At 32.9% G+C, this 22035-nt stretch overlaps 1 protein-coding gene across 1 annotated transcript in view; it reads left to right on the top strand.

Annotated features, from left to right (window-relative positions):
- Positions 1-1669: 1669 nt before the first annotated feature.
- LOC139529740 (uncharacterized) overlaps positions 1670-22035 on the top strand; it is a 34520-nt gene continuing 14154 nt past the window's right edge. Inside the window, exons 1-2 of the mRNA XM_071325611.1 lie at positions 1670-2707; positions 21191-21307. Coding sequence (XP_071181712.1) covers positions 2583-2707; positions 21191-21307 — 242 coding nt within the window. The 5' untranslated portion in view covers positions 1670-2582. The remainder of the gene's footprint in view (positions 2708-21190; positions 21308-22035) is intronic.

Here is a 22035-nt window from a genome sequence, read left to right as displayed (position 1 = left end):
GAAAATATATCAAATTGTATTATAAATTAAATAAAAATCTTTGTCATTACTAACCGTTTCATTTCAAAACTGGAAAGATTATATACAGAACAACATAAATAATTTAGAAACACTTTCGCCTGATGGGTTTTAAATTATCGGGGTTTATCTTTTACCCATATTTGACCAATATTTTTACATAAACAAGAACACGTCCGTCTGTCTCTGATCATTCAATTCTACGGCATAACATTCGCCGGTCGGATCGAATTTACCTTTTTTTTGTATTTTATTTTTTAGTTCATACTGTTAATTTTTCTTTTTTAATTTAGTCTAATTAAACTTTCAAATAAATGTATATCTCTATACAAAATAAGAAGATATGGTATGGTTGTCAATGAGAAAACTATTTTCCAGAAACCAACTGACGTGGATGTTGGCAATTTGTATCTTATATGTCACCGGATCACATTCAGCAATTAGCAAAACTCATGAAGCATAACACACTTTAACTTAATGCTTGAATACAACACCGAGCGAATTTGGGGATACATCCTCTATAATGACTATACTTCCTCCTGGATCCGCCACTGCCGCATTAAACTATAGTTAGCTCAGTAGCACGTTTCAATCCGGCCAAGGTGTTATCGCAGTGGCGGATCCAGGGGGGGGGGTATTCCGGGGGTTGGAACCCCCCTTTTTGTTTGGCCGATCAATGCATTTGAATGGGAGCATATAGTTGGAACCCCCCCTTTACTCTGGGTTGGGAACCACCCCCCCCCCCCCCCCTTTTTTAAAATGGCTGGATCCGCCACTGTATCTGTCTAGTACAAAGTATGGTACAGTCATATCGAATCAACAGTTCTCATCCTATATATTCTCTATTGAAACATAAAACCTATACAAACTGGATATAAGAAGATATATGAGACAAAGTGTCCAATCCAAGTCACAATTTATAAAAATAAATTTCACCCTATGATACTGCATTTATTTATGTCAAGAAGGATAACTCTAGCGCACAGACAGTGATGGAATATATGAATTTTAATAACACTGTAATAGAGTGAAATTTATTCATAAATTCATTTCAGACTTTGATATCTAACGTGTTTAGTTTTCCTTTTTTATTATCATTATCAACAACAAAATGTTATGACGTGCATTGTAGATAAAATAAATTGAGACAGCTTACCACGATCTACCACCAGTGACCAAATGACGAAAAAGTAAGCAACTATATGTTCAGCCTACAGCAATGAGCAAAACCCATATAAAGTTGATTATTGTTTTATAATATACAAACTATAAATATAAAGAAGAAAGGGGAAAATTAAAATAAAAAGCAAAGACTGAAAAATAATATTATTCTGTGATGATGACTTAAATTAAATCTTGAACATATTTGAACATTCTGATATTTTATTTATTGGAACGTTCCAAGTTTCCGCAAATTACCAGTTTCGCTAGTATATAAATCAAAGTTTTCAGAAAGCCAATTAAGATTATTAAGTAAAGTTTCTTTACGTACAGTGCATTGAAGTGCAGAAAACTATGAGTTAAAGCTGTTAATCACAGGCACTTAATTGTCTCAGAAATGGTTTTCCTATATACCTTAGTGTTATATTAAGGTATATAGGAATTTTTTTCTGAGACAAGTGCCTGTGCTGTTAATGTATTTATTAATATTAAGCTAAATATAAATCTGTATTGCCGAGTTTGCTTTCTATTATTCCAGTTAGACATTATCGCACCTACAGGAATGTGATATTTTGACACATTGGCCGTAAATACATCAATAATATAGTTGCACGTTCTGGACAGTGCTAATCGATATCAATACACACTAGGTAAGATCAGGTAAATGTATTATTCATGTATGGGACATCTTTAGTGTTATCCGAATCATACAATGGATATTTTGATTAACTTATCTACAAAATTCAGGTAAATATTGATTTTCGATCTTTCAAAGCGCAACAGATGTCGACATTTTGAAACGTCTTAATCACATAGAAGTTTACACAAATGTTAAAATTGACAATTAAATTAAAACACGTGGACAACGATGCATCATCATCAACTAAATGTGCAGAAAAATACAAATGTGTGTTGACAGTGAATAAAGGAACGATTTAATATTGAATCAAAGTGATTTAGAACCGTACAACAAATCGGTCAATATGTTTACATAACTAAACGTGAAGGAGAAAAAACGATAAACTACAAGATATATATTGTATGTAAATCTTATGTAAATATTTCTGTGATACCCCCTTCTGTTATTAAAGCTTGCGTTGCGAGGTAAATTATGGAAGGTTTCCAGAACAGACAAGGTGCGGTTAGAGGACTTCTAAATCGAGGCATGATTTATGAACCTCTGGAATTCAAAGAAGCAGTTTAATCTTGTTCGAAAAATACTTTGAATAATTCTTTGATAGTTTGTAAAAAGTACGATGTTTTCAGCTATTCGTGGTGAAGATCGAACCTAAGAATTGTTGTCAGAAGAACATGTACCCTACCCATCATTTGATGTGAAACGTTTATAAATATGTATATCAAGTAAACAAACATGTTTCAATAGTGACGAAATCCATTTCTGAATGAAAATATATCGAAAGACAGCTGATCGACAATCATATTTCTTTGTATATCAATATTTTCGTATGGGATTTGGAGCCAGCAAACAGGTCGTAATCAGTGCAGCAGCTAACGAAAATGTCGCTAGGTGAGTTACATAAATTTTGCATCAATATTTGACACCTTATCAAACATATATGTTTTTTTGTTTATTCAGTGTGCACTTTTTAATCCATTTAATCACAACACCCACATAAAAAAAATATACATATACAGCTGGAGTGTCCGATTTCTTGACGTATTGCTAAAAGATAGGACACATAAGAAGGTAGCAACTTGAATGCTGGCAGTTCTCTTTTTATGTTTGTCTTAATGTGTTGTTAAGTTCAGATAATAAAGGAGACCAATTATGATCGAAGAATGAATCTTCTAACATTCGAAGACTTATAATGGGATGTTGAAGATTAGAAGTCCTCTAAGGTAGATACAAGTATCTTGTCATTGGGAGGGATACATCCTACTTTATAAAGAATCACTCTGATTCAAACAAATAATTCTATGAAACTGACATTATCAAGATGCTTGATTTCTTGATTGACAACATATTTGTTACGTTTGGAGGACGTGTTTTTCAGCACACTGTCAGAATTCCAATGGGAACCAATTGTGCCCCTCTTCATGTCGACTTGTTTCTTTATTATTATGAGGCTGACTTCATACAGGAACTTCTTAGGAAGAAAGATAAGAAGTTAACAATATCCTTTAACTTAACTTGTTCTCTCACTAAATAATTCAAAATTTGGTGACTATGTTGAACGAATCTATCCCATAGAACTAGAGATAAAGGATACTACAGATACAGTTAAGTCTGCCTCACATCTTGACTAACATCTAGAAATTGAAAATGAGGGTCGGTTTAAAACAAAACTTTACGACAAAAGAGATGGTTTCAGCTTCCAAATTGTAAACTTTCCATTTCTATGTAGCATAATTTCATCAGCACCTGCATACGGGGTATATATACCTCCCAATTGATACAATATTTCAGGACTTGTATTTTCTATCATGATTTCCTTGATCAATAGTGTTGCTGTTCACAAGAAGCTATCAAACCAAGAGTTCCAAATGGTAAATTTTACGGACGCCATCACGAGTTGTTTGACCGTTATGAAAGAACCGTTTCACAGATGATATCGGATATGTTCCGTATGTCTTAACTACAATCCCCTTCCCTTTTCACGAATGTGACCTACCGAATTAGACTATTAATCGGATTTGTAATAACACAAGCAACACGACGGGTACCACATGTGGGGCAGGATCTGCTTACCCTTCCGAAGCACCTGAGATCACCTGAAGTTTTGATGGGGTTCGTGTTGCTTAGTCTTTGGTTTTCTATGTTGTGTCTTGTGTACTGGTATTTGTCTGTTTGTCGGTTTCTTTTTTAGCCATGGTGTTGTCAGTTTGTTTTCAATCTGTGAGTTTGACTTTCCCTTTGGTATATTTCGCTCCTCCTTGAATATCCTACCATTCGACGACTTTTATTGGATGTCGAATTCTAAATCTCCTTTCATTCGAAGATTTATTACGAGATGTGGAATGATAAATCTCCTACCATTCGAAGTATTTGATAACTGTACTTGCATATTCTGTTGAAGTTACGAAGTGATAATCTAAGAATGGGATTACACAATAACTATGTAACTATAAAAAGAAAGTTGTGGTATGATTGCCAATGAGACAACTCTCCACAAGAGACCAACATGACACAGAAATTAACAACTATAGGTCACCGTACGGCCTTCAACAATGAGCAAAGCCCATTTCGCATAGTCAGCTATAAAAGGCCCCGAAATGACAATGTTAAACAATTCAAACGCGTAAACTAACGGCCTTATTCATTTAAAAAAGTGAACGAAAAAAAAAAATATGTAACACATAAACAAACGACAACCCACTGAAATACAGGCTCCTGACTTTGGACAGGCACATACAGTTACTCTTACTATAAACAGAGAATGCTGAACATAACTCTTACTGCATACATCGTAGAAACAAGTATCTTGTCTTAGAGAGGATAACTCCTACTTTGTAAAAATCACTCTGATTCAAAGATAAAAGCAAAAACTGACAATATCAAGATACTTGATTTCTTGATTGACAACATAATTGTTACTTTGTTACTTTTGGAGGACATGATTATTTTATCAAACTATCACGTTCCCATGGGAACGAACTGTGCCCCTGTTTGTCGACTTGTTCATTTTTTCTTACGAGACTGACTTCATACAGGAACTTCATTCGTCAATTTATATTAATTTATGAGTTCGGATGTCCCTCTGGTATCTTTTGCGACTCTTTTGTTGTTATTTGTTGTGAACTCTTAGCAGGTGTCCTCCGGTATATGACATTTTTGTGCTCATGTGGCGTCAAAGCAAACACCAATCGATCAATTGAATATCAAAGAGAACATCCTAAACTGATGCTCTGTGAAGCCATTTTTTGTTGTGATATGTTAGGAGATATCCTCGAATATCAGATAACCTATTTTTAAAGCTCTGTGACGTTATTTCATGTTCTGTTAATTTTCTTATTGTTAACTTCCCATTTCTAAGCAGTAAACATACACTTTGCCACATTGCATTTCATTAAGAGGCTCAATTAATACATTTGTCACTTGCAAATTCACAATGTACGGACTACATTAACAAGGGTTTGCTCTTGACACAAAAAAAACCTTCTCAAACAGACACGCAAGTACTGAGTACAACAGAAATGTACACTATATATAACCTTCACGGTCCATTTGACGAATTAGTTGACCGTTTTGTTGTTTCTGTGTCTCAACTCAAGAATAATCGTTATACATGTACATCTGCAATCCTACGATCTTCAACGGATCGAGTCGTATGTATTCATTATTGTGACATTTTGAATGAGTGTGAGATCTACAGATTCAGATTCAATATTTTATTCAAGTCCCTCCACATCAAACATATTTTAAATGACTTCAAGGATAAAATATTAAACAATTAAACTATTTGAAATGTATGCACCAATTTTAAAAAGATTTATGGTAGCATTTTTTAAGACACAATATACAGGTTTCGGCAACAAAACGTTATATAGCATGATTTGCCTTAAATCTACATAAACAAAACGCGGTTTAAAATGACATAAGTTCACATTCAGTAATAAAACTTCAGATAAAACATCCAGTTTCTACGTGTATCTTAAGGAGAGCCAATCAACATATAAATCGTGAGAAAGTTCCTCTCTTTTTCAAATAAATTTCTGTACAATAGTAATGTTTAAACACTTCTTACTTCGACCTGCTTTTTGTTCAATACATGAAACTGAAAATAACAGAGTTACTCTAAACTGTGTATTGTTAACTTTCGTATCGACCATTAAAAATCAAAGTACTGAAGTACTGAACATCGGACGACCGAAAGTTCTTGTGGATGGTCACAAGCACTTGTCTCAGAAAAAAAATCACATCTCTATACCTTAAATTGAGGTTAAAGTACAGATATATGTTTTTCTGAGACAAGTTCGTGCATGGATGATAAATTCAACCTCATTGTAATAACTATTATTGTATAACTATATTGCAGTGATACAAATCAGTGTACTCTGGTTTGTTGTTATAATGATATTATATTAATATGTGTATATTACTGATTACAGTTACATGTATATATAATTTTCAGCCATTTGTATATAACTATATTCCACTATACTAATAATAGTGCAGTGCAAGTGCATAGTTCACACTCTTCTGTAATAATTCGAGTTTTCTAACAGATTGGACTTCAGTAGGCATTCATATTTTCCCGCAAAACGTTCTATGTCCCATGCAGAGTTATCGGTCCTTGAGAGAGAGCAAAGACTGATAACTCTGCATGGGAGATTGCAAACGTTCTCGAGATATTCTTCCTCATGCGTTAACACACTTTTTAGCTCACCTGGCCTTAAAGGCCAAGTGAGCTTTTCTCATCACTTGGCGTCCGGCGTCGTTCGTCGTCCGTCGTCCGTCGTCCGTCGTCGTCCGTCGTCCGTCGTCGTCCGTCGTTGTCGTCGTTAACTTTTACAAAAATCTTCTCCTCTGAAACTACTGGGCCAAATTAAACCAAACTTGACCACAATCATCATTGGGGTATCTAGTTTAAAAAATGTGTCCGGTGACCCGGCCAACCATCCAAGATGGCCGCCATGGCTAAAAATAGAACATAGGGGTAAAATGCAGTTAATGGCTTATAACTCAAAAACCAAAGCATTTAAAAATCTTACATTGTAGAATTGTTAAACAGGTGAAGATCTATCTGCCTTGAAATTTTCAGATGAATCGGATAACCCGTTGTTGGGTTGCTGCCCCTGAATAAGTAATTTTAAGAAAATTTTGCTGTTTTTGGTTATTATCTTGAATATTATTATAGATAGAGATAAACTATAAACAGCAATAATGTTCACTAAAGTAAGATTTACAAATAAGTCAATATGACTGAAATGGTCAGTTGACCACTTTAGGAGTTATTGCCCTTTATAGTCAATTTTGAACCATTTTTCGTAAATCTTAGTAATATTTTACAAAAATCTTCTCCTCTGAAACTGCTGGGCCAAATTAATCCAAACTTGGCCACAATCATCTTTTGGATTAGTAGTTTGAAAAATGTGTCCGGTGACCCGGCCATCAAACCAAGATGGCCGCCATGGCTAAAAATAGAACATGGGGTAAAATGCAGTTTTTGGCTTATAACTCAAAACCCAAAGCATTTAGAGCAATTCTGACATGGGGTAAAATTGTTTATCAGGTCAACATTTATCTGCTCTGAAATTTTTAGATGAATCGGACAACCCGTTGTTGGGTTGCTGACCCTAAATTGTTAGTTTTAAGGAAATTTTGCTTTTTTTGGTCATTATCTTGAATATTATTATTGATAGAGATAAACTGTAAACAACAATAATGTTCAGCAAAGTAAGATTTACATATAAGTCAACATGACCGAAATGGTCAATTGACCCCCTTAGGAGTTATTGTTCTTTATAGTCAATTTTTAACAATTTTCATAAAATTTGTAAATTTTTACTAACATTTTCCACTGAAACTAATGGGCCAAGTTCATTATAGATAGAGATAATTTTAAGCAGCAAGAATGTTCAGTAAAATAAGATGTACAAACACATCACCATCACCAAAACACAATTTTGTCATGAATCCATCTGCTTCCATTAATATTCACATAGACCAAGGTGAGCGACACAGGCTCTTTAGAGCCTCTAGTTCTGTACGTGTGCATAGATTTTTTACTTATATATATTTCTAACGACAAAACATTTTCATATTATTAATTAATGTTCTAAATAAATATTTTAGGAGTATCCATTGAAAAACGAATTTATATTATTTTGCATTCAATAATGTCCGCGTAATTATTATGTTTATAGATCGGTTACAATCCCAACACGAAAGTTACGTAATGAAAATCTAGGCTACAGCAATAATAATAATAATAATAATAATAATAATAATAATAATAATAATAATAATAATAATAATAATAATAATAATAATAATAATAATAAATAAGCTTTATTTCGAGGGTGCTTTACCAAAATTACATGCAAAAAATGTATTGGATTACATTTATGCAAGAAAAGTCCCTGTTAAATAACCCAAATAGATAACTTTAAATTGATCATACCATATTGTGAACAGTTTCGAAAAAAATGTTTGTTGAAGAAATCCAACTGGAAATGCTTTAAAATTCGGTTATCAGTAAGCCTAAGTATTGTATATTATTTTTTACACATAGCGAACGGTGTAAACATAGCACGAGACGCTAACCACGCCGACGCTCTAATGCCAATCTCGCTCCTTTTGGAGTGCATTCAAATTAGAGTTAATTGTTTGTTGCATTTGTAATATTCTATTCTATTCAAGTTAAAAATAACTGTTTGTTGTATAATGGCATACATGTATATGCGGGAAAGTTTTTGAACAGGGCACCAAAAAAGTATTTAAAAAATAATTTGCAAAAGTTTTATAATTTAATAATAGTAAATATAATAACATATGAGTGCCCTGATAACATTTCAATATATTCTTAAGCTTTATCAATGTCAAAACAGACTTAAGACGACTATAGGTCTTGACATTTGATCAAAAGGTTGCTGATTTATACAAATATTAATCAGCTTTATCGGTAAATGTCAAATTCAAATATTTTTGCAAATAGAAGGGATCAAATCATCACAGCAAATTGAAAAGCATTTTATGTATATTCACTTTAAAAAAATGTAATAAATTTCTAGGGGTCTAATGAGAGATCTCAGTCACAAACAGGTGCGAATCCAGCAATTTTTAAAAGGGGGATCCAAACCCAGGATAAGGAGTGGTGGGTGGGCTTCTAACCATATGTACCCCTTCAAATGCATTGAGAGTCCCAAATAAGGGTGATCCAAACCCCAGGGTCCGCCAAGTGTTGCAGGTACAGAACTTGTATATTCGATCATTGAACAGTTTGACATTATGTTTAGGTACATAGAGAACAAACAGACATATACACATGGCTTCCGGCTGTCCATCATTATGTTTATATTTTTATCTGTATATTAATATAAATATGTGACAACAGTTAATGCATTTTTGTGTATTTTACCTCAGGTTATAAGAACTGCCCGTTATAATGTTTATTTTGCCGTTTATTGACGCATCTGTCATTATTTGGTGTTCGTGTATTGGCATCTTTTGCATTTTGTGTATGCAAACCATTGCATTTCAAGTATAATTCTACATAAAAATTGTACATATTGATCAAACGTAGACAAGAAATAGTTTGCTGACGTCTTATCAAAGGTCCATCGTCAAAACAAGAATTCAAAATGATAAACAAATTAAATGTTAAGTATATTTATTAAAAAAAAATATTAAAAAAAATGCACTGTTGGACTTGGTACGGTACGGTAGTTACGATATAGTGCGGTGACAGAAGTGTAAAAAGTCGTCTAGATCGCGAGTTTAATCTCCCCAAATAACACACGGCTAAAAATGGTCTTAACTTAAAGACAAATATGTCTTCTTTAGTTTTTGCCCTGTCGTCAGAATTTCGTACGGTCACATTTTTCTAAAAAGTCGTTTTAATGACTAGTAGTATATAGGAGAGTTTCAACCCCCCTTTTTCAAAATGAAAAATTGTGTATGTTTGCTTACATTTAACTGAAATAGTTTTTCCTGACGCTATTTTCAGATATCGAAATATTCTATTTAGTATTTCATTTTCTTATAATCTATAAAATTTGCGAAGTTTAGACTGTTAAAAATTTAGGTAATTTTAATCGTAAATTCAGACACAAACTTTAGTTTCTTCTTCATCGTAGTAAAACAAATTATCCCGTAATATTTTTAGCATATAGTATTTCATAAAACTAATCAGTGATAAAAAATTCGGAACCAAAATATGAAAAAAAACATAAGAAATCAATGGAAAAAGAATGGAATAAAAAACTTCAATTTCAACACGGAACTTAATCACTTGCCTTCCGTCACATTTTGTGTATTAGTCAATAATTTGGTCTCAACTGATATATGACATTACTACCTTTTCGCTATTATATACACATATTTGCACTGATATATGCTACAATCTTTGTGTGTATGTGTTTATATTCTATGTTTTTTTGTTATAAAACATTAAATATACTTTGTCAGAAAAGTCTAATTGTAAAATCCAAATAATTTACGGATAGTTTCAGTAAATATTCCGTGATACGTCAAGTCCGTTGCAACTTGCCCCATTAAGTCCAAAGAAAAGACAAACGTTGTTAAATTTTATGCAGTGTTTAATATGCAAAGAAAAGAAAAAATGGACTGACATTTTGAGTCAATTTACCAGTATTGGAAAGTCGATTTTTGTATCTGCATTGAATAAAAGATTAGACGAGGTGAACATCAAGATGTTTCATGCGGAAGCTGTTAATTTACAGAAGTCCGTGCAGGCTGTTTATCGTTGTTCATGCTACAAAAGTTACACAAGTAAACATATTTGTTCCCCCTTTTAGAGCGAGGAAGCTTCTAATCTGATATTTAATGACGACATACAATTTTCGGACTGTTGTCCCTCTGTTTCGGTATGTGTACCGTTCTAGAATGCAGTCGTTCAACTGGAGCGCTTGTATATTTTGTTGCAACCAAACATTTTAGAAAGATCAAGAACTACTCAAGTTTGAATCAGATGAGCGTATTAAAAATGTTTTAACCGTGTCAGATAAAGTTAAAGTTAAAATAGTTTCCCGTCCCTCTTTTAAACTTCAAGCACTCTGTCATTTTGGTTGCATTACAAATTATTTGCTAAAAACGAAAAAAAAGCAGATATCTCAGATCACGATACTGCTTTTACTAATTTTATTTTGGCTATTGACAACGATGTTATGGTCATTATATATTACTTAGTAGTAGATCTTTTCTTCCAGCTGATTCTAATTTAAAATATTCTACTTGTAAAATGCAGTCTAAATTCATTGATTTCTATAGAAATTCAGTTGTCAAACAACTTCAACAAGTTCAAGGCAAATATAACAATATTTTGTAGCAAAATAACTATTTAAGATGCCATATCAGCTGCAAGTCAATGGAAAACTGAACTCAAAATTTTAATGTCAAATGTAATAGACAAAAATAACGGACAGATATGTCATTCCGCTGCAAGTATACAATAGAAAAGACATATCTACAAACTGTACAGAAGTATACCCAACTTCGGAAGAATTGTCTTGTTCTTCTTCAATTCAGTCAATGCCTTCGTCTTTATTGCAACTAATTTTATGGTAACTCAATGAAACTGCATAGCCAAAACTATTCTCAGGAAATAGCATCACAGAAATTTCTTAATTGCTAAGCAGTTGTTGCGTCAACCGTTTGTGTTGCCATTTGTTTTTACTGCTTTTCATTTCATATTGGCTTTACAAATGTACAATGAGTTTGGTTCGAAACACCTTGTTGAAATATTGAATGCCAATGGATTTTATGCTTCCAAATAGAGTGCGACGCTATCTAATGTGTTGCCAACCATGAAATTGAGCGAAATGAAGACAGTGTGTACGTCTCATGCATAATGTTTCCCCCATCATCTTTGCAGACAAGCATATGGATGTCATCTCCCCATTTTAGATCTCTGTTAAATCTTGGATGAATTGAAAGGGATGGTTTGAAGCTGGTATTTCTTTGGGAACAAATGTCTTCGGACTTCCTACAATACCTTGTCTGTACTTATAAGAAAATCTCAAAATAACGTGTTTGCTTTGAACAGTACCTTTCATGTGCATACCTGTGGCCATGAGTGAAATGTATAGAAATATTAAAAACATGTCTTGTGACGGTTGGTGAAAATGAAGATGATGGAGATAACGGTTGATTAGGTATATAACTTGTTGAACTGATACACACGGTCCCATCCCCGGGTTTGGGGAGTGTTGGCGTGCCCTTGAAAAAGTCAAACCCCGCCACATTTTGTTTGTGTCTGTTTCAAGTCACGAGACGGTAATGCAGTGTTTGTCGTATGTTTCTTTATAATATATTCTTTTGTTTCTTATTCATTTTGTACATTAACCAGGTCGATAGATTTTTCGTTTGTTTTACAATATTCATTTCGTGAATTGAAGACTATGCAGTATAAATTTTACTCATTGTTGAAGCCCGTACAGGACATATTGTTAATTTATGTCTCATTTGGATGGTTGCCTCATTTGCAATCATATCACATCTTCTTTTTTTTTATTTGGAATACTTTTGAAGTTTGTGGTACGTTGCAAGGATAAAAAGGGGGGATATAGGTACAAAAGTTATAATGTAATAGATATTAACCAGAGTAAAATACGCAACAACAGATAATACTATATATGGAAGCAGTAATAATTGTGAAAAAAACCAAAAGCAACAAATAGTCTATAATAAAACGTAAAGTATCCGCAATTCAATTTGAGGTCATATTTGACTGTAGGGTTCTATTGCTTTGATTTGATACCTCACCCAATATGATAGTTTAAAAAATAATTTTAAAGTATTGTCCTGCATGACACTTGATTTTTACCTGAAATTAAATTTTTTCAAAAGGTTAAGGTGCTCTAAACATTTTATAGGTTGAAAACTTAATTTTTGAGGTTTTGTATATAAAACGTCGTTTTAGGATTTTTTTGATAAAATAAATCTTAATGATTAAGGTTTATGTATAATAACAAACATTAATAAAGTCAAAACAGTATCGTTTGTATTTATGTAGAGTTTAGAAATAGAAAAAAATGTAAAAATTGAAACCCTCCCAAATTTTCACAGATTTTCACGTATGACCTTTGACCTCAATTTAAAAAAATTGTGACCATACCAAATCCTGACGACAGGCATATTATTAAAGTACACGATTTCCTCTTTCCAATGATATATTATATAGGTGTGTGTTCGGTGGGGAGATTAAATTAAAAAAAATCTACCTTCAGTCACCGCACTAATACTGTTGTCAGGTAATTTGAAAAGGCATTTTTTAAAATAAATAGTGATTCACTCATAGGGCTTTCCATCGGAAATAAACACATTCATTCTAAAACCACTATTTGGCATGAAACGGGTTATGTTCTTCTTGTATGTTTTAAGATGTATGATACTAAACTCCAAACGTGAGGGATTGTGCTTGATTTTTATGTGATGAGTTTTCAATCAGTTTAATTGGGGTATGGTAACAGCTAGTAATCCTTTATTAATGTATGTTGATCACTACCAATTTGCTTAGTTTCTTCTGTTACCTATACTAAATATCGGACTCGGACTTCTTTGAGACTGAGTTTTACTGTGCGTATTACATTGGCTAAAGGTGTGGAGGGAGGGTTGAGATCTCACAAAACATGTTTGACCCCACCGCATTTTTGCGCCTGTCCCAAGTCAGGGACCTCTTGTCTTTGTTAGTCTTGTATGTTTTGTTTTTAAATTTAAGGTCATTTATATGTTTTGGAGTTTACCGGGTGCGGTAGTTTCTCGCTGTGTTGAAGACTAATTGGTGGTTTTGGGTTTTGTTCTGCTCTATGGTCGGGTTGTTATCTCTTTGACAAATTCCACGTTTCTTTTCTCAATTTTGATATATTACAGAGAGAAACCGGAAGAAATCTGATTTTGTACTTTTTTGTATAATAATAAATTTTTAATTTTCATCAGTACTAGAAAAAACTAGTATGTTAGTTTAGTTTAAACATATTTATTTATAGTGGATTGGAAAAAAGTTTTGCAACTTATATTAATCCCTTTCCAATTTGCGGGTCCGAGTGCTGCCTTTAAGCGGCATTAGCCTGCTCTTTTTCGAAATCTACAAGGGTGTCATTAACGTGCAAGATATATGGCTCTCTCTTAACACGGGTCAACCATTTATCGTCCCCTTCCGATGGACCATTATCGTCTCCTTAAGACCAATCTCGCAAATGGTGTCAAGGGAGAGCCGAAAATTCGGTCCCTGAAATTTTCATCCCGGAACGGGAATCGAACAAGGAACCTTTGTGTAAGTAGTCCGATGCACTAACCACTACACCACGGCTAGTAATATGTTTGATACGAAAAACAAAAACTAACAAAAGGAAATTTTTTTCAGTTATCAATTATTATTGTTCAGTTGTTTTTCTGAATAGAGTGACTACCATTCTGACTTAATACTATCTATTGATTTATCGCTGCAAATCATTTCGTGGCTTACTGTTGATCAACGAGTTATCAACAAATCTAAGGAAGGGTGGGGTTATATTTATATTGTGTGGTGTATTATGTGTTTATTACAAAACAATAAATCTTTTTAAGCAAACTGTTACAATCCCGTTACGACTTTTTTTCCAATTTACGTTTTTGTGGTTGTAATTGAAATTTTACATGATCATCAAATATCAGAATGTCGTACGAGTATCATTCGATTTTCTTAGAGATTAGTTCCACCTATCTTTATATATACTCTCCAATAAACATATCAAATGTCCATCACACATAAAAAAAGCTATATCCGCATAAAACAATGACTGTTTATGTATTTTAATTTATATTCAAACGTCAGAACGTCCGGTCACTATGTTAGTAGGTGTTGACCATTCACAAGAACAAGATCAAGTACATGTACTTTATTATTCTTTACGACCCATTATCACCCTGGCACATGTTACTGAGGTATTTGATCCCTGTATGACACAGAATATGTATTCCCTATGATCAAAAATCAATAAAGATTGGGAATGTGATGACAAATGACCATTGTTGTCATCTGTGGAATTTATATGGTCTTATGGTATTCAGATGTACAGTGGTACGCTTATGTATTAACGTCGGTTAGGAATTAACGCTAGTAATGGGGATTTAAAATTAACTGGAATATAATGAAATTTAATTCAATAACTACACGGTAAGTTTCTTTGTTAAAAGTTGATTGGAAACAAAAAAAAACCCATATACATCGTCATATATATATACAGATTGATATATAAAAAAGATGTGGTATGATTGCCAATGATACAACTATCCACAAAAGACCAAAATGACACAGACATTAACAACTATAGGTCACCGTACGGCCTTCAACAATGAGCAAAGCCCATACCGCATAGTCAGCTATAAAAGGCCCCGATAAGACAATGTAAAACAATTGATATGTTTACTTGTTGTTTATGGGGAATAGATAGTACATTGGAATCATAGCTGTTCCATTTTTTTTAAACTTCTCTTCAAATATTACTGTTCTAGCAAATATAAACGTTAGTGTTCTTAACGAATTTTTCAATGGATTATCTGAATTTCTACACAGTCTAAATAGTTTTATTAATAAAGTGACGAAATGTTTCAAAATGACTTATTTTAACGCATTTTATTTGAATGACTAGTATGATAATGGTAATTTTTATGGAGAATATTGGTGTGTAAACTCAACGTTTTACACAAACAATTCTTCAGTCTTTTCATATTAGGTTTGTTAGTGATCGAGTTGGACCTGTTATTTTCATGGGGTTTATTGTCGTCCAACTCATTTTTAAATTTAACTGACTCCCCAAATTAAAGTTATACATGTTTATTACTAAGAAAATATTTACATGTTATTTGTTGGAAGTAGCTAAGACCGCTAAGACTACATTGGAAACATAGATTTTTTAACAAGGCGTTTGCGTTATATTGTAAACATGAAAAACCAAAGTTTAAAATATATTGTTTCGGTGAAATCACACATGAATACAACATCAACCAAGAAATACCTATGTCTATTTTCTATCACAATTAAGGAAATATTAACATATATATTTCTTTCATTTTATGGGGATTGCAGGGCGTATACCCCTTGAGAGTCCTGACTAATCTATATATAAGAAGACATCTGTGACACACTTACGTATGTTAAAAGTAACAACTAAACCAATCATTACAATCATCCCACGCTCGATCAAATTGTATATGAATTATATTATTTCGGAATAAACGATGGAGCTTGAAGAAATACCAATAGATCCTTGACACTCTTGTATCAGTTCATCATAGTTGGTCTAGTACTCATTATTTTACTATATGTTCAGTATATTTAGTGTTACTTAATTCATCCATTTTTGTAACAAAATTTTCTACATAAGAAAATGACTATACCAAGTCAGGAATATGACAGTTGTTATCCATTCGATTGATTTGTTTGAGGTTTTGATTTTGCCATTTGATAATGGAAATGCCGTTTTGAATTTTCCTCGGAGTTCAGTGATTTGTGATTTTACTTTTTACATTGCAAGTTCCTAAAATTCATTAAACATGTGGTAGTATACAATACCATATAACCTTTACAGTCGCTTCTACCATCGAAAGTGTAAACTGCATTTGTATTTGTTCACCTTATTATCAGTCAGGATTCTACTTCGTCAAAATTATCTCCTCATTACGCCAGTTCATTTTCACAATCGTAGAAATGGAAGCCATTGTAGGGATGACGCGCTGCCAGTTTTGCTCTCGGAAACCGATAAATTTATCCACATCGCACCATTACGATCCTTATATGTCAGTTATATTTTCTAAGACAAATGTATCAACTACCTAATGAGCATCAGTTAATGATCTTGTCTGCATAAATTCAACTTAAAACTATTTTCTGATCGGTTGTCAGGTGGAATTTTCGAAAAATCAAAAACATCTAAAAAAAATTCTAATTAAATATTTCGTGGAAGGGCAGACTAGATTTGTTTAGTGGTTGAAGACTATAAACCCTAGTTATCACACACAAAAAATTATAATTTTTAGAAGATATGCATTTACATCATCCAACTTGAAAGACTGTCGTCAAGTACGTTCAGTAAAAAATAGCTATTCGAACACACCTACTCTGTTTTTGTGATTCATTAGATAGGTATTTCACTTGACCCATATATTTCATCTTTTAGTACTGTGATTTTTTGTATGTTATAAAGTCAACCTGTAGCTTTGATATATAAAAATGATAGAATCTGAAGCGAGACGATGTATGAAATATTCTTGCTTCGTACGATATCAAGACAACATATTCAACTCAAACACGCCATAACATAAAAAGGTGCACTCGATTCTCTCTTTTCGATACAATTGTTACCCTTTTTTTGGAATTTTTTCTTGAGTCACATAATGGAAGGGCAGACACGAAAATTACTGAACTAATAGATTGATACGTTTGCCGTCCTTGGTAAATTTAAAAAAAAAAAGAAATCGGAGGTTATGCATTTTCTACATCCAACTTGAAAGATACCCATGTCGTCGACTTGATATCTAATTGTTCTGCTTAACTATGTACTAGATAAATTGAAAACTTATGCAAATGGTGTTTTTAAAATAAAACACTTCGTAATTGAGAAGAAAATTGTAATTTTGTTTTTTTCTATTAACTTTTAAAATTTTTGTCACTATAGTAAACATTACAGTGAGCATTTATCGCCTTCTCTAACAAAGAGCTTCGATTCTTTTGTTCTATTTCAACCGGGTTTCCGACTGTTAAGTTATTATCTGATACAAATAATTATGTCTTTCCATGTTCCTGCATTCATGTGGAAAGCACTTTTGATTTTGTTCTGTTGCTTTTTCTACCAACGGTCTAATCTATATAAAAAACGAGAAACGATAAACACTTATATGAACCACATTAACAAACAACAACTACTGATCAAAAGATTCCTGACTTAGGACAGGTGCAAACAAATGCAGCGGGTTTAAACCTTTTGACAGGCGTCAACCTTCACCATGATTTAGTATTTATAACTATATTTTGATTTATCATACGAATGGCATTTTTAAAAAATGTGTATATTACGGAGGATCATATTTCTAATGTGCCCACCGAACCTTATTTGGAAAATTATAATATGCATCGGTCTTCATCTTTATATGAATTATTTCCTTTTTTTGCATTTGACATGAGTGCTTTGTAAGGTAAACCAATACGCTGCAAGTCATAAGGACCTTTATATATAAATAGATATGTATAGTCTTTTGATACGGAGTCCTCGGGCCATGCATTAGCAGGAAATTGTGGTCATGGTTAATGGTCAAGATCCGTTTTATATTTTGTAGATATAAGTGCTCTGTTAATTGACTTGAGTTTTATTGCTGGAAAAAGGAAAGCAAATACATCTAAAAAGAAGTGAGCAACAACTTGCTAGGGGGGGGGGGGGGGGGGGGGGGGGTTATGCCCCAAAGAAAATTTTGAAAAATTAGGTTCAAAATCCTGTGTAGCGTGTACACAGGGTTAGCGTGTCTATTTCTATTTTAGAATGAGTTCGTTACAAGTTTAATACTGGGTCCAAAATGATTATATTTACAAAATATTAAACAAGTAAACTTTATTCATAAATTAACGTCAATGAACCAAAATATGTACAACTGTTCTTTGCGTTCTCTAATATACGATATATATGACTATTCTAATTAAAATATATATACTAGTACAAATTTGTACCATTACAAATTTGTCCTGGGTCAGGAACTAATTGGTCTCTTGGTACAATATGTACTTATAGAGACACACACACGTTAATTTTTATCTTTATAGAAGTCGCTCCTGACTATCCTACTACCTATCGATACATTTATTTTTGGCATTGCACAAGTCATGTCTTCTCTGACTGTTCATGGCGTTAAAATACTAAATCCCTGGGATGTGTTTTAGTTGATTTTAGTCTCTGATGCATGTTTTTTTTTATTATTAATTGTTTTTGGCTTTTAACTAGCTGTCAGTAACTGCGAGTATTCTCAAATCGAATTTTCTTGTTAATTCGACCTGTTGATACTGTTTATAATGCTTTTTTGTTATTTTATATTAAAAAGTAAAATCACAAAAATACTGAACTTAGAGGAAAATCAATTCGGAAAGTCAATAATCACATGGCAAAATCAAATAACAAAACGCATCAAAAACGAATGGACAAGAACTGTCATATTCCTGACTTGGTACAGGCATTTTCAAACGTAGAAAATATGGATCTTATCTATATATACAAGCTTTGATTATTTGGAATATCTACTAATTTTCTCTTCTTCGTACTACATTTTTATGAACTTCAAGATTATTCTCCTTAAATCTGTACAGGAAAGTTTTAGCTAGCTCTAATTGTATAGTTTTATTGTTGATATTCACCCTTGTTAAATTATGTATTTATATGACAGATCTTTCTTGTTATTCCTAATTATTGGAAGAATTTTATACACAAAAGTAGTATACCTAAAACGACAAAGTTATTTTTCATTTACCTGTTTATATTATTAAAACCGTTTTTTTCAAAAGTGATTAATTTCGAAGGGTTAAATATTTCGCGGTGGTGTTTTGCCATGGCTTTGTTTGGACTTGATTTACGTTTTTTGATTGAGTTAAGCCTGCCAATTGCTATTTTAGCGTGTGTTTTCTATATTGTGATGTTATGCTATTGTATCGGAAAAAGGGAGAAGGTTTGGTACCATTAAAACGGTTAATCCCGCTCCACATGTTTGCACCTGTCCTAAGTCAGGAATCTGATGTACAGCAGTTGTCGTTTGTTTATGTAATTTATACGTGTTTCTCCTTTCTCGTTTTTTATATAGATTAGAACGTTGGTTTTCCGTTTGAATGGTTTACACTAGTAATTTTGGGGTCCTTTATAGTTTGTTGTTCGGTGTGAGCAAAGGCTCCGTGTTGAAGGCCTTACATTGACCTATAATGGTTTACTTTTATAAATTGTTATTTGGATGGAGAGTTGTCTCATTGGCACTCACACCTCATCTTCATATATCTACTTACAAGTTAACACACTTGTCCAATACGCCACTCGATCTCTTGGTACACTTATGTACCTTACAAGTTTGTAACACAGACTCCCACTTGTCCTATTCATGTTGGTAACCTTCAAAGTACGACTTGTCTTAATGCAGTGTGGTACCCTACAAGTGAATACACTTGTCTTGTACGGTAAACTTCATACTTGACAAACTACGAGTTATACAAGTCTAAAGAACAGACAACTTTCTTCACTTTTTTTACTTTCGGACTCAAAGTGAATTTGAATGTCCCTCTGGTATCCTTCACCTCTCGTTTACCGAACCTTCTTTCCCAAAACTATCTTAGACAGAATCATGCTCGGTTTAATAATATTGTTGGTTTTTTTTTTTTTAAATATATACATATTGGGATAGGGTAGGTATTTAATCAGACCAGTCTTTGGATTGACGGAGTTAGTATCATTTTGTAATATACTAGTACCTACTCCTCCGCTCCACTGTTGCATATAATTCTTTTGCTGCTAACACGAAACATCATAGTACTTTTATTATGATTCTATTATAACATAAGCAGTGCCCCGACGATATTTGGACATTTTGACCTAACGATTATGTTAATTATGTAAATTGTCTTCCTTAACTGGTTGACTGGTTTTCACCTATACTATCAGAAAACATCTGATATACATAGTGTATTTTATACCATAATGTCTGTTGGCATGGAACAACGAAGAAAGTTTCGTATTTGTTCTCTTATCTCGTTGATTTGAGAGTTTCTAAACCCAAAGGATACAAGTAAATACATTTACCTCAGTACAATAGATATTTACATTACACTTAAACTATTGTGCACATGAGCAAGTGTATGGTGCACGTGTATAATTCGTCGTACGACCGATACAAAAACCACAATAAGACAAAGTTACCGATTCAAGCGAATGCAAAGTGGGTTTCAAGCATTTAGAAATCGGTCAAGACTAATGAATTCAATGGCATTATCTTTTGCACATATTTCTACAGGAGTTTTACTCGATAATTCGAGTTATCAAGGAGACAATGTCCCGGAGATAGTTGTAGATTTTAATATCAACAAAGTCCACGTTTATATTCCAGAGATAGTTGTAGATGTTAATATCAACAAAGTCGACGTTATATTCCAGTTGCCGATTGTCGACATTTTGTGGACATGCGTACAGGATAGCGAATGAAATCATAATTTACATTTTATATTCAATGGTATTGCTCGAAGTCATTAAAAACGAAAAAAATACAAGCCGAATGTTTGATGTTTGAATTTTTTTTACCAAAAAGCAACAGTTTATGTTTGCGGATATTTTTTTCGTTATTCAATTATACATGTTTTTTTCTCTTTTGCAGATTAAGCGCTATATTGTTTAGTAAGGACGACGCTGAATCAGTATTAAGATTTGAACCAATGGGAACGTACCTTTTATATCGTGATTATGAATCTGATAGGATGTATCTTTCATTAAGGTAAGAACCAATGAGAATGTACCTCTTATATCTGTGATAATGAATCTGATAGGATCAATGAAGCAAATATAATGTATCTTTATTGTATTGAGGATGTTCGCTACTTTGTTTCAAAATAACAAGTTTTTTAAAAGACTGTTATGAATTAATAGTATACAATTAAAGGAGCTCAAAAAGCAGACAAAAAATGAAGAGCCCGTGTTCTTGTTTTCGAGATATAAGCCATTGCAAATTTGGCGGGAAATAATTCTCTCTAGACTTTTCATATATTTAACATTGTCAGCCTTTTTCTTTCAAAAGATATACAAAAACAACAAGGATTTTATAGGATTTTCAAATATGGTTTTTAAACTTTTATGAAAAGAAAAGTAGGGGTGAGTGGAGATATTTTTTTAATGGAAATACATGGCTAAAACCAGAGGATTCCGAATATCTGATAAAAAATCAAAAACAAAGAGGAGCGAACATACTTAATTGTATGTTGATTATCAATACAACAAACTACATCAAACGTTTGACGAGGGATAAGAAAAACTTAGGTCACATATAAATTTTTCTTAACCCAACTATTCAAATCATTTTTAGAAAACGTTGATTGTTGAAAGAAACTAAACCATGTATGAAGAATTTTTCAATTGTGTGTAATAGGTTTTATATTCTTAACGTCAGTAAGTTTCATGATCACAAAAATCTGTCTTTCAACTGAACATTTAAACTAAAATACGTAC

Source organism: Mytilus edulis, chromosome 7 (assembly GCF_963676685.1).
Source record: "Mytilus edulis chromosome 7, xbMytEdul2.2, whole genome shotgun sequence".
Taxonomy (NCBI): Eukaryota; Metazoa; Mollusca; class Bivalvia; order Mytilida; family Mytilidae; genus Mytilus; species Mytilus edulis.
The sequence above is the reverse complement of the archived record's forward strand: the minus strand, read 5'-3'. Positions and strand labels throughout refer to the sequence as shown.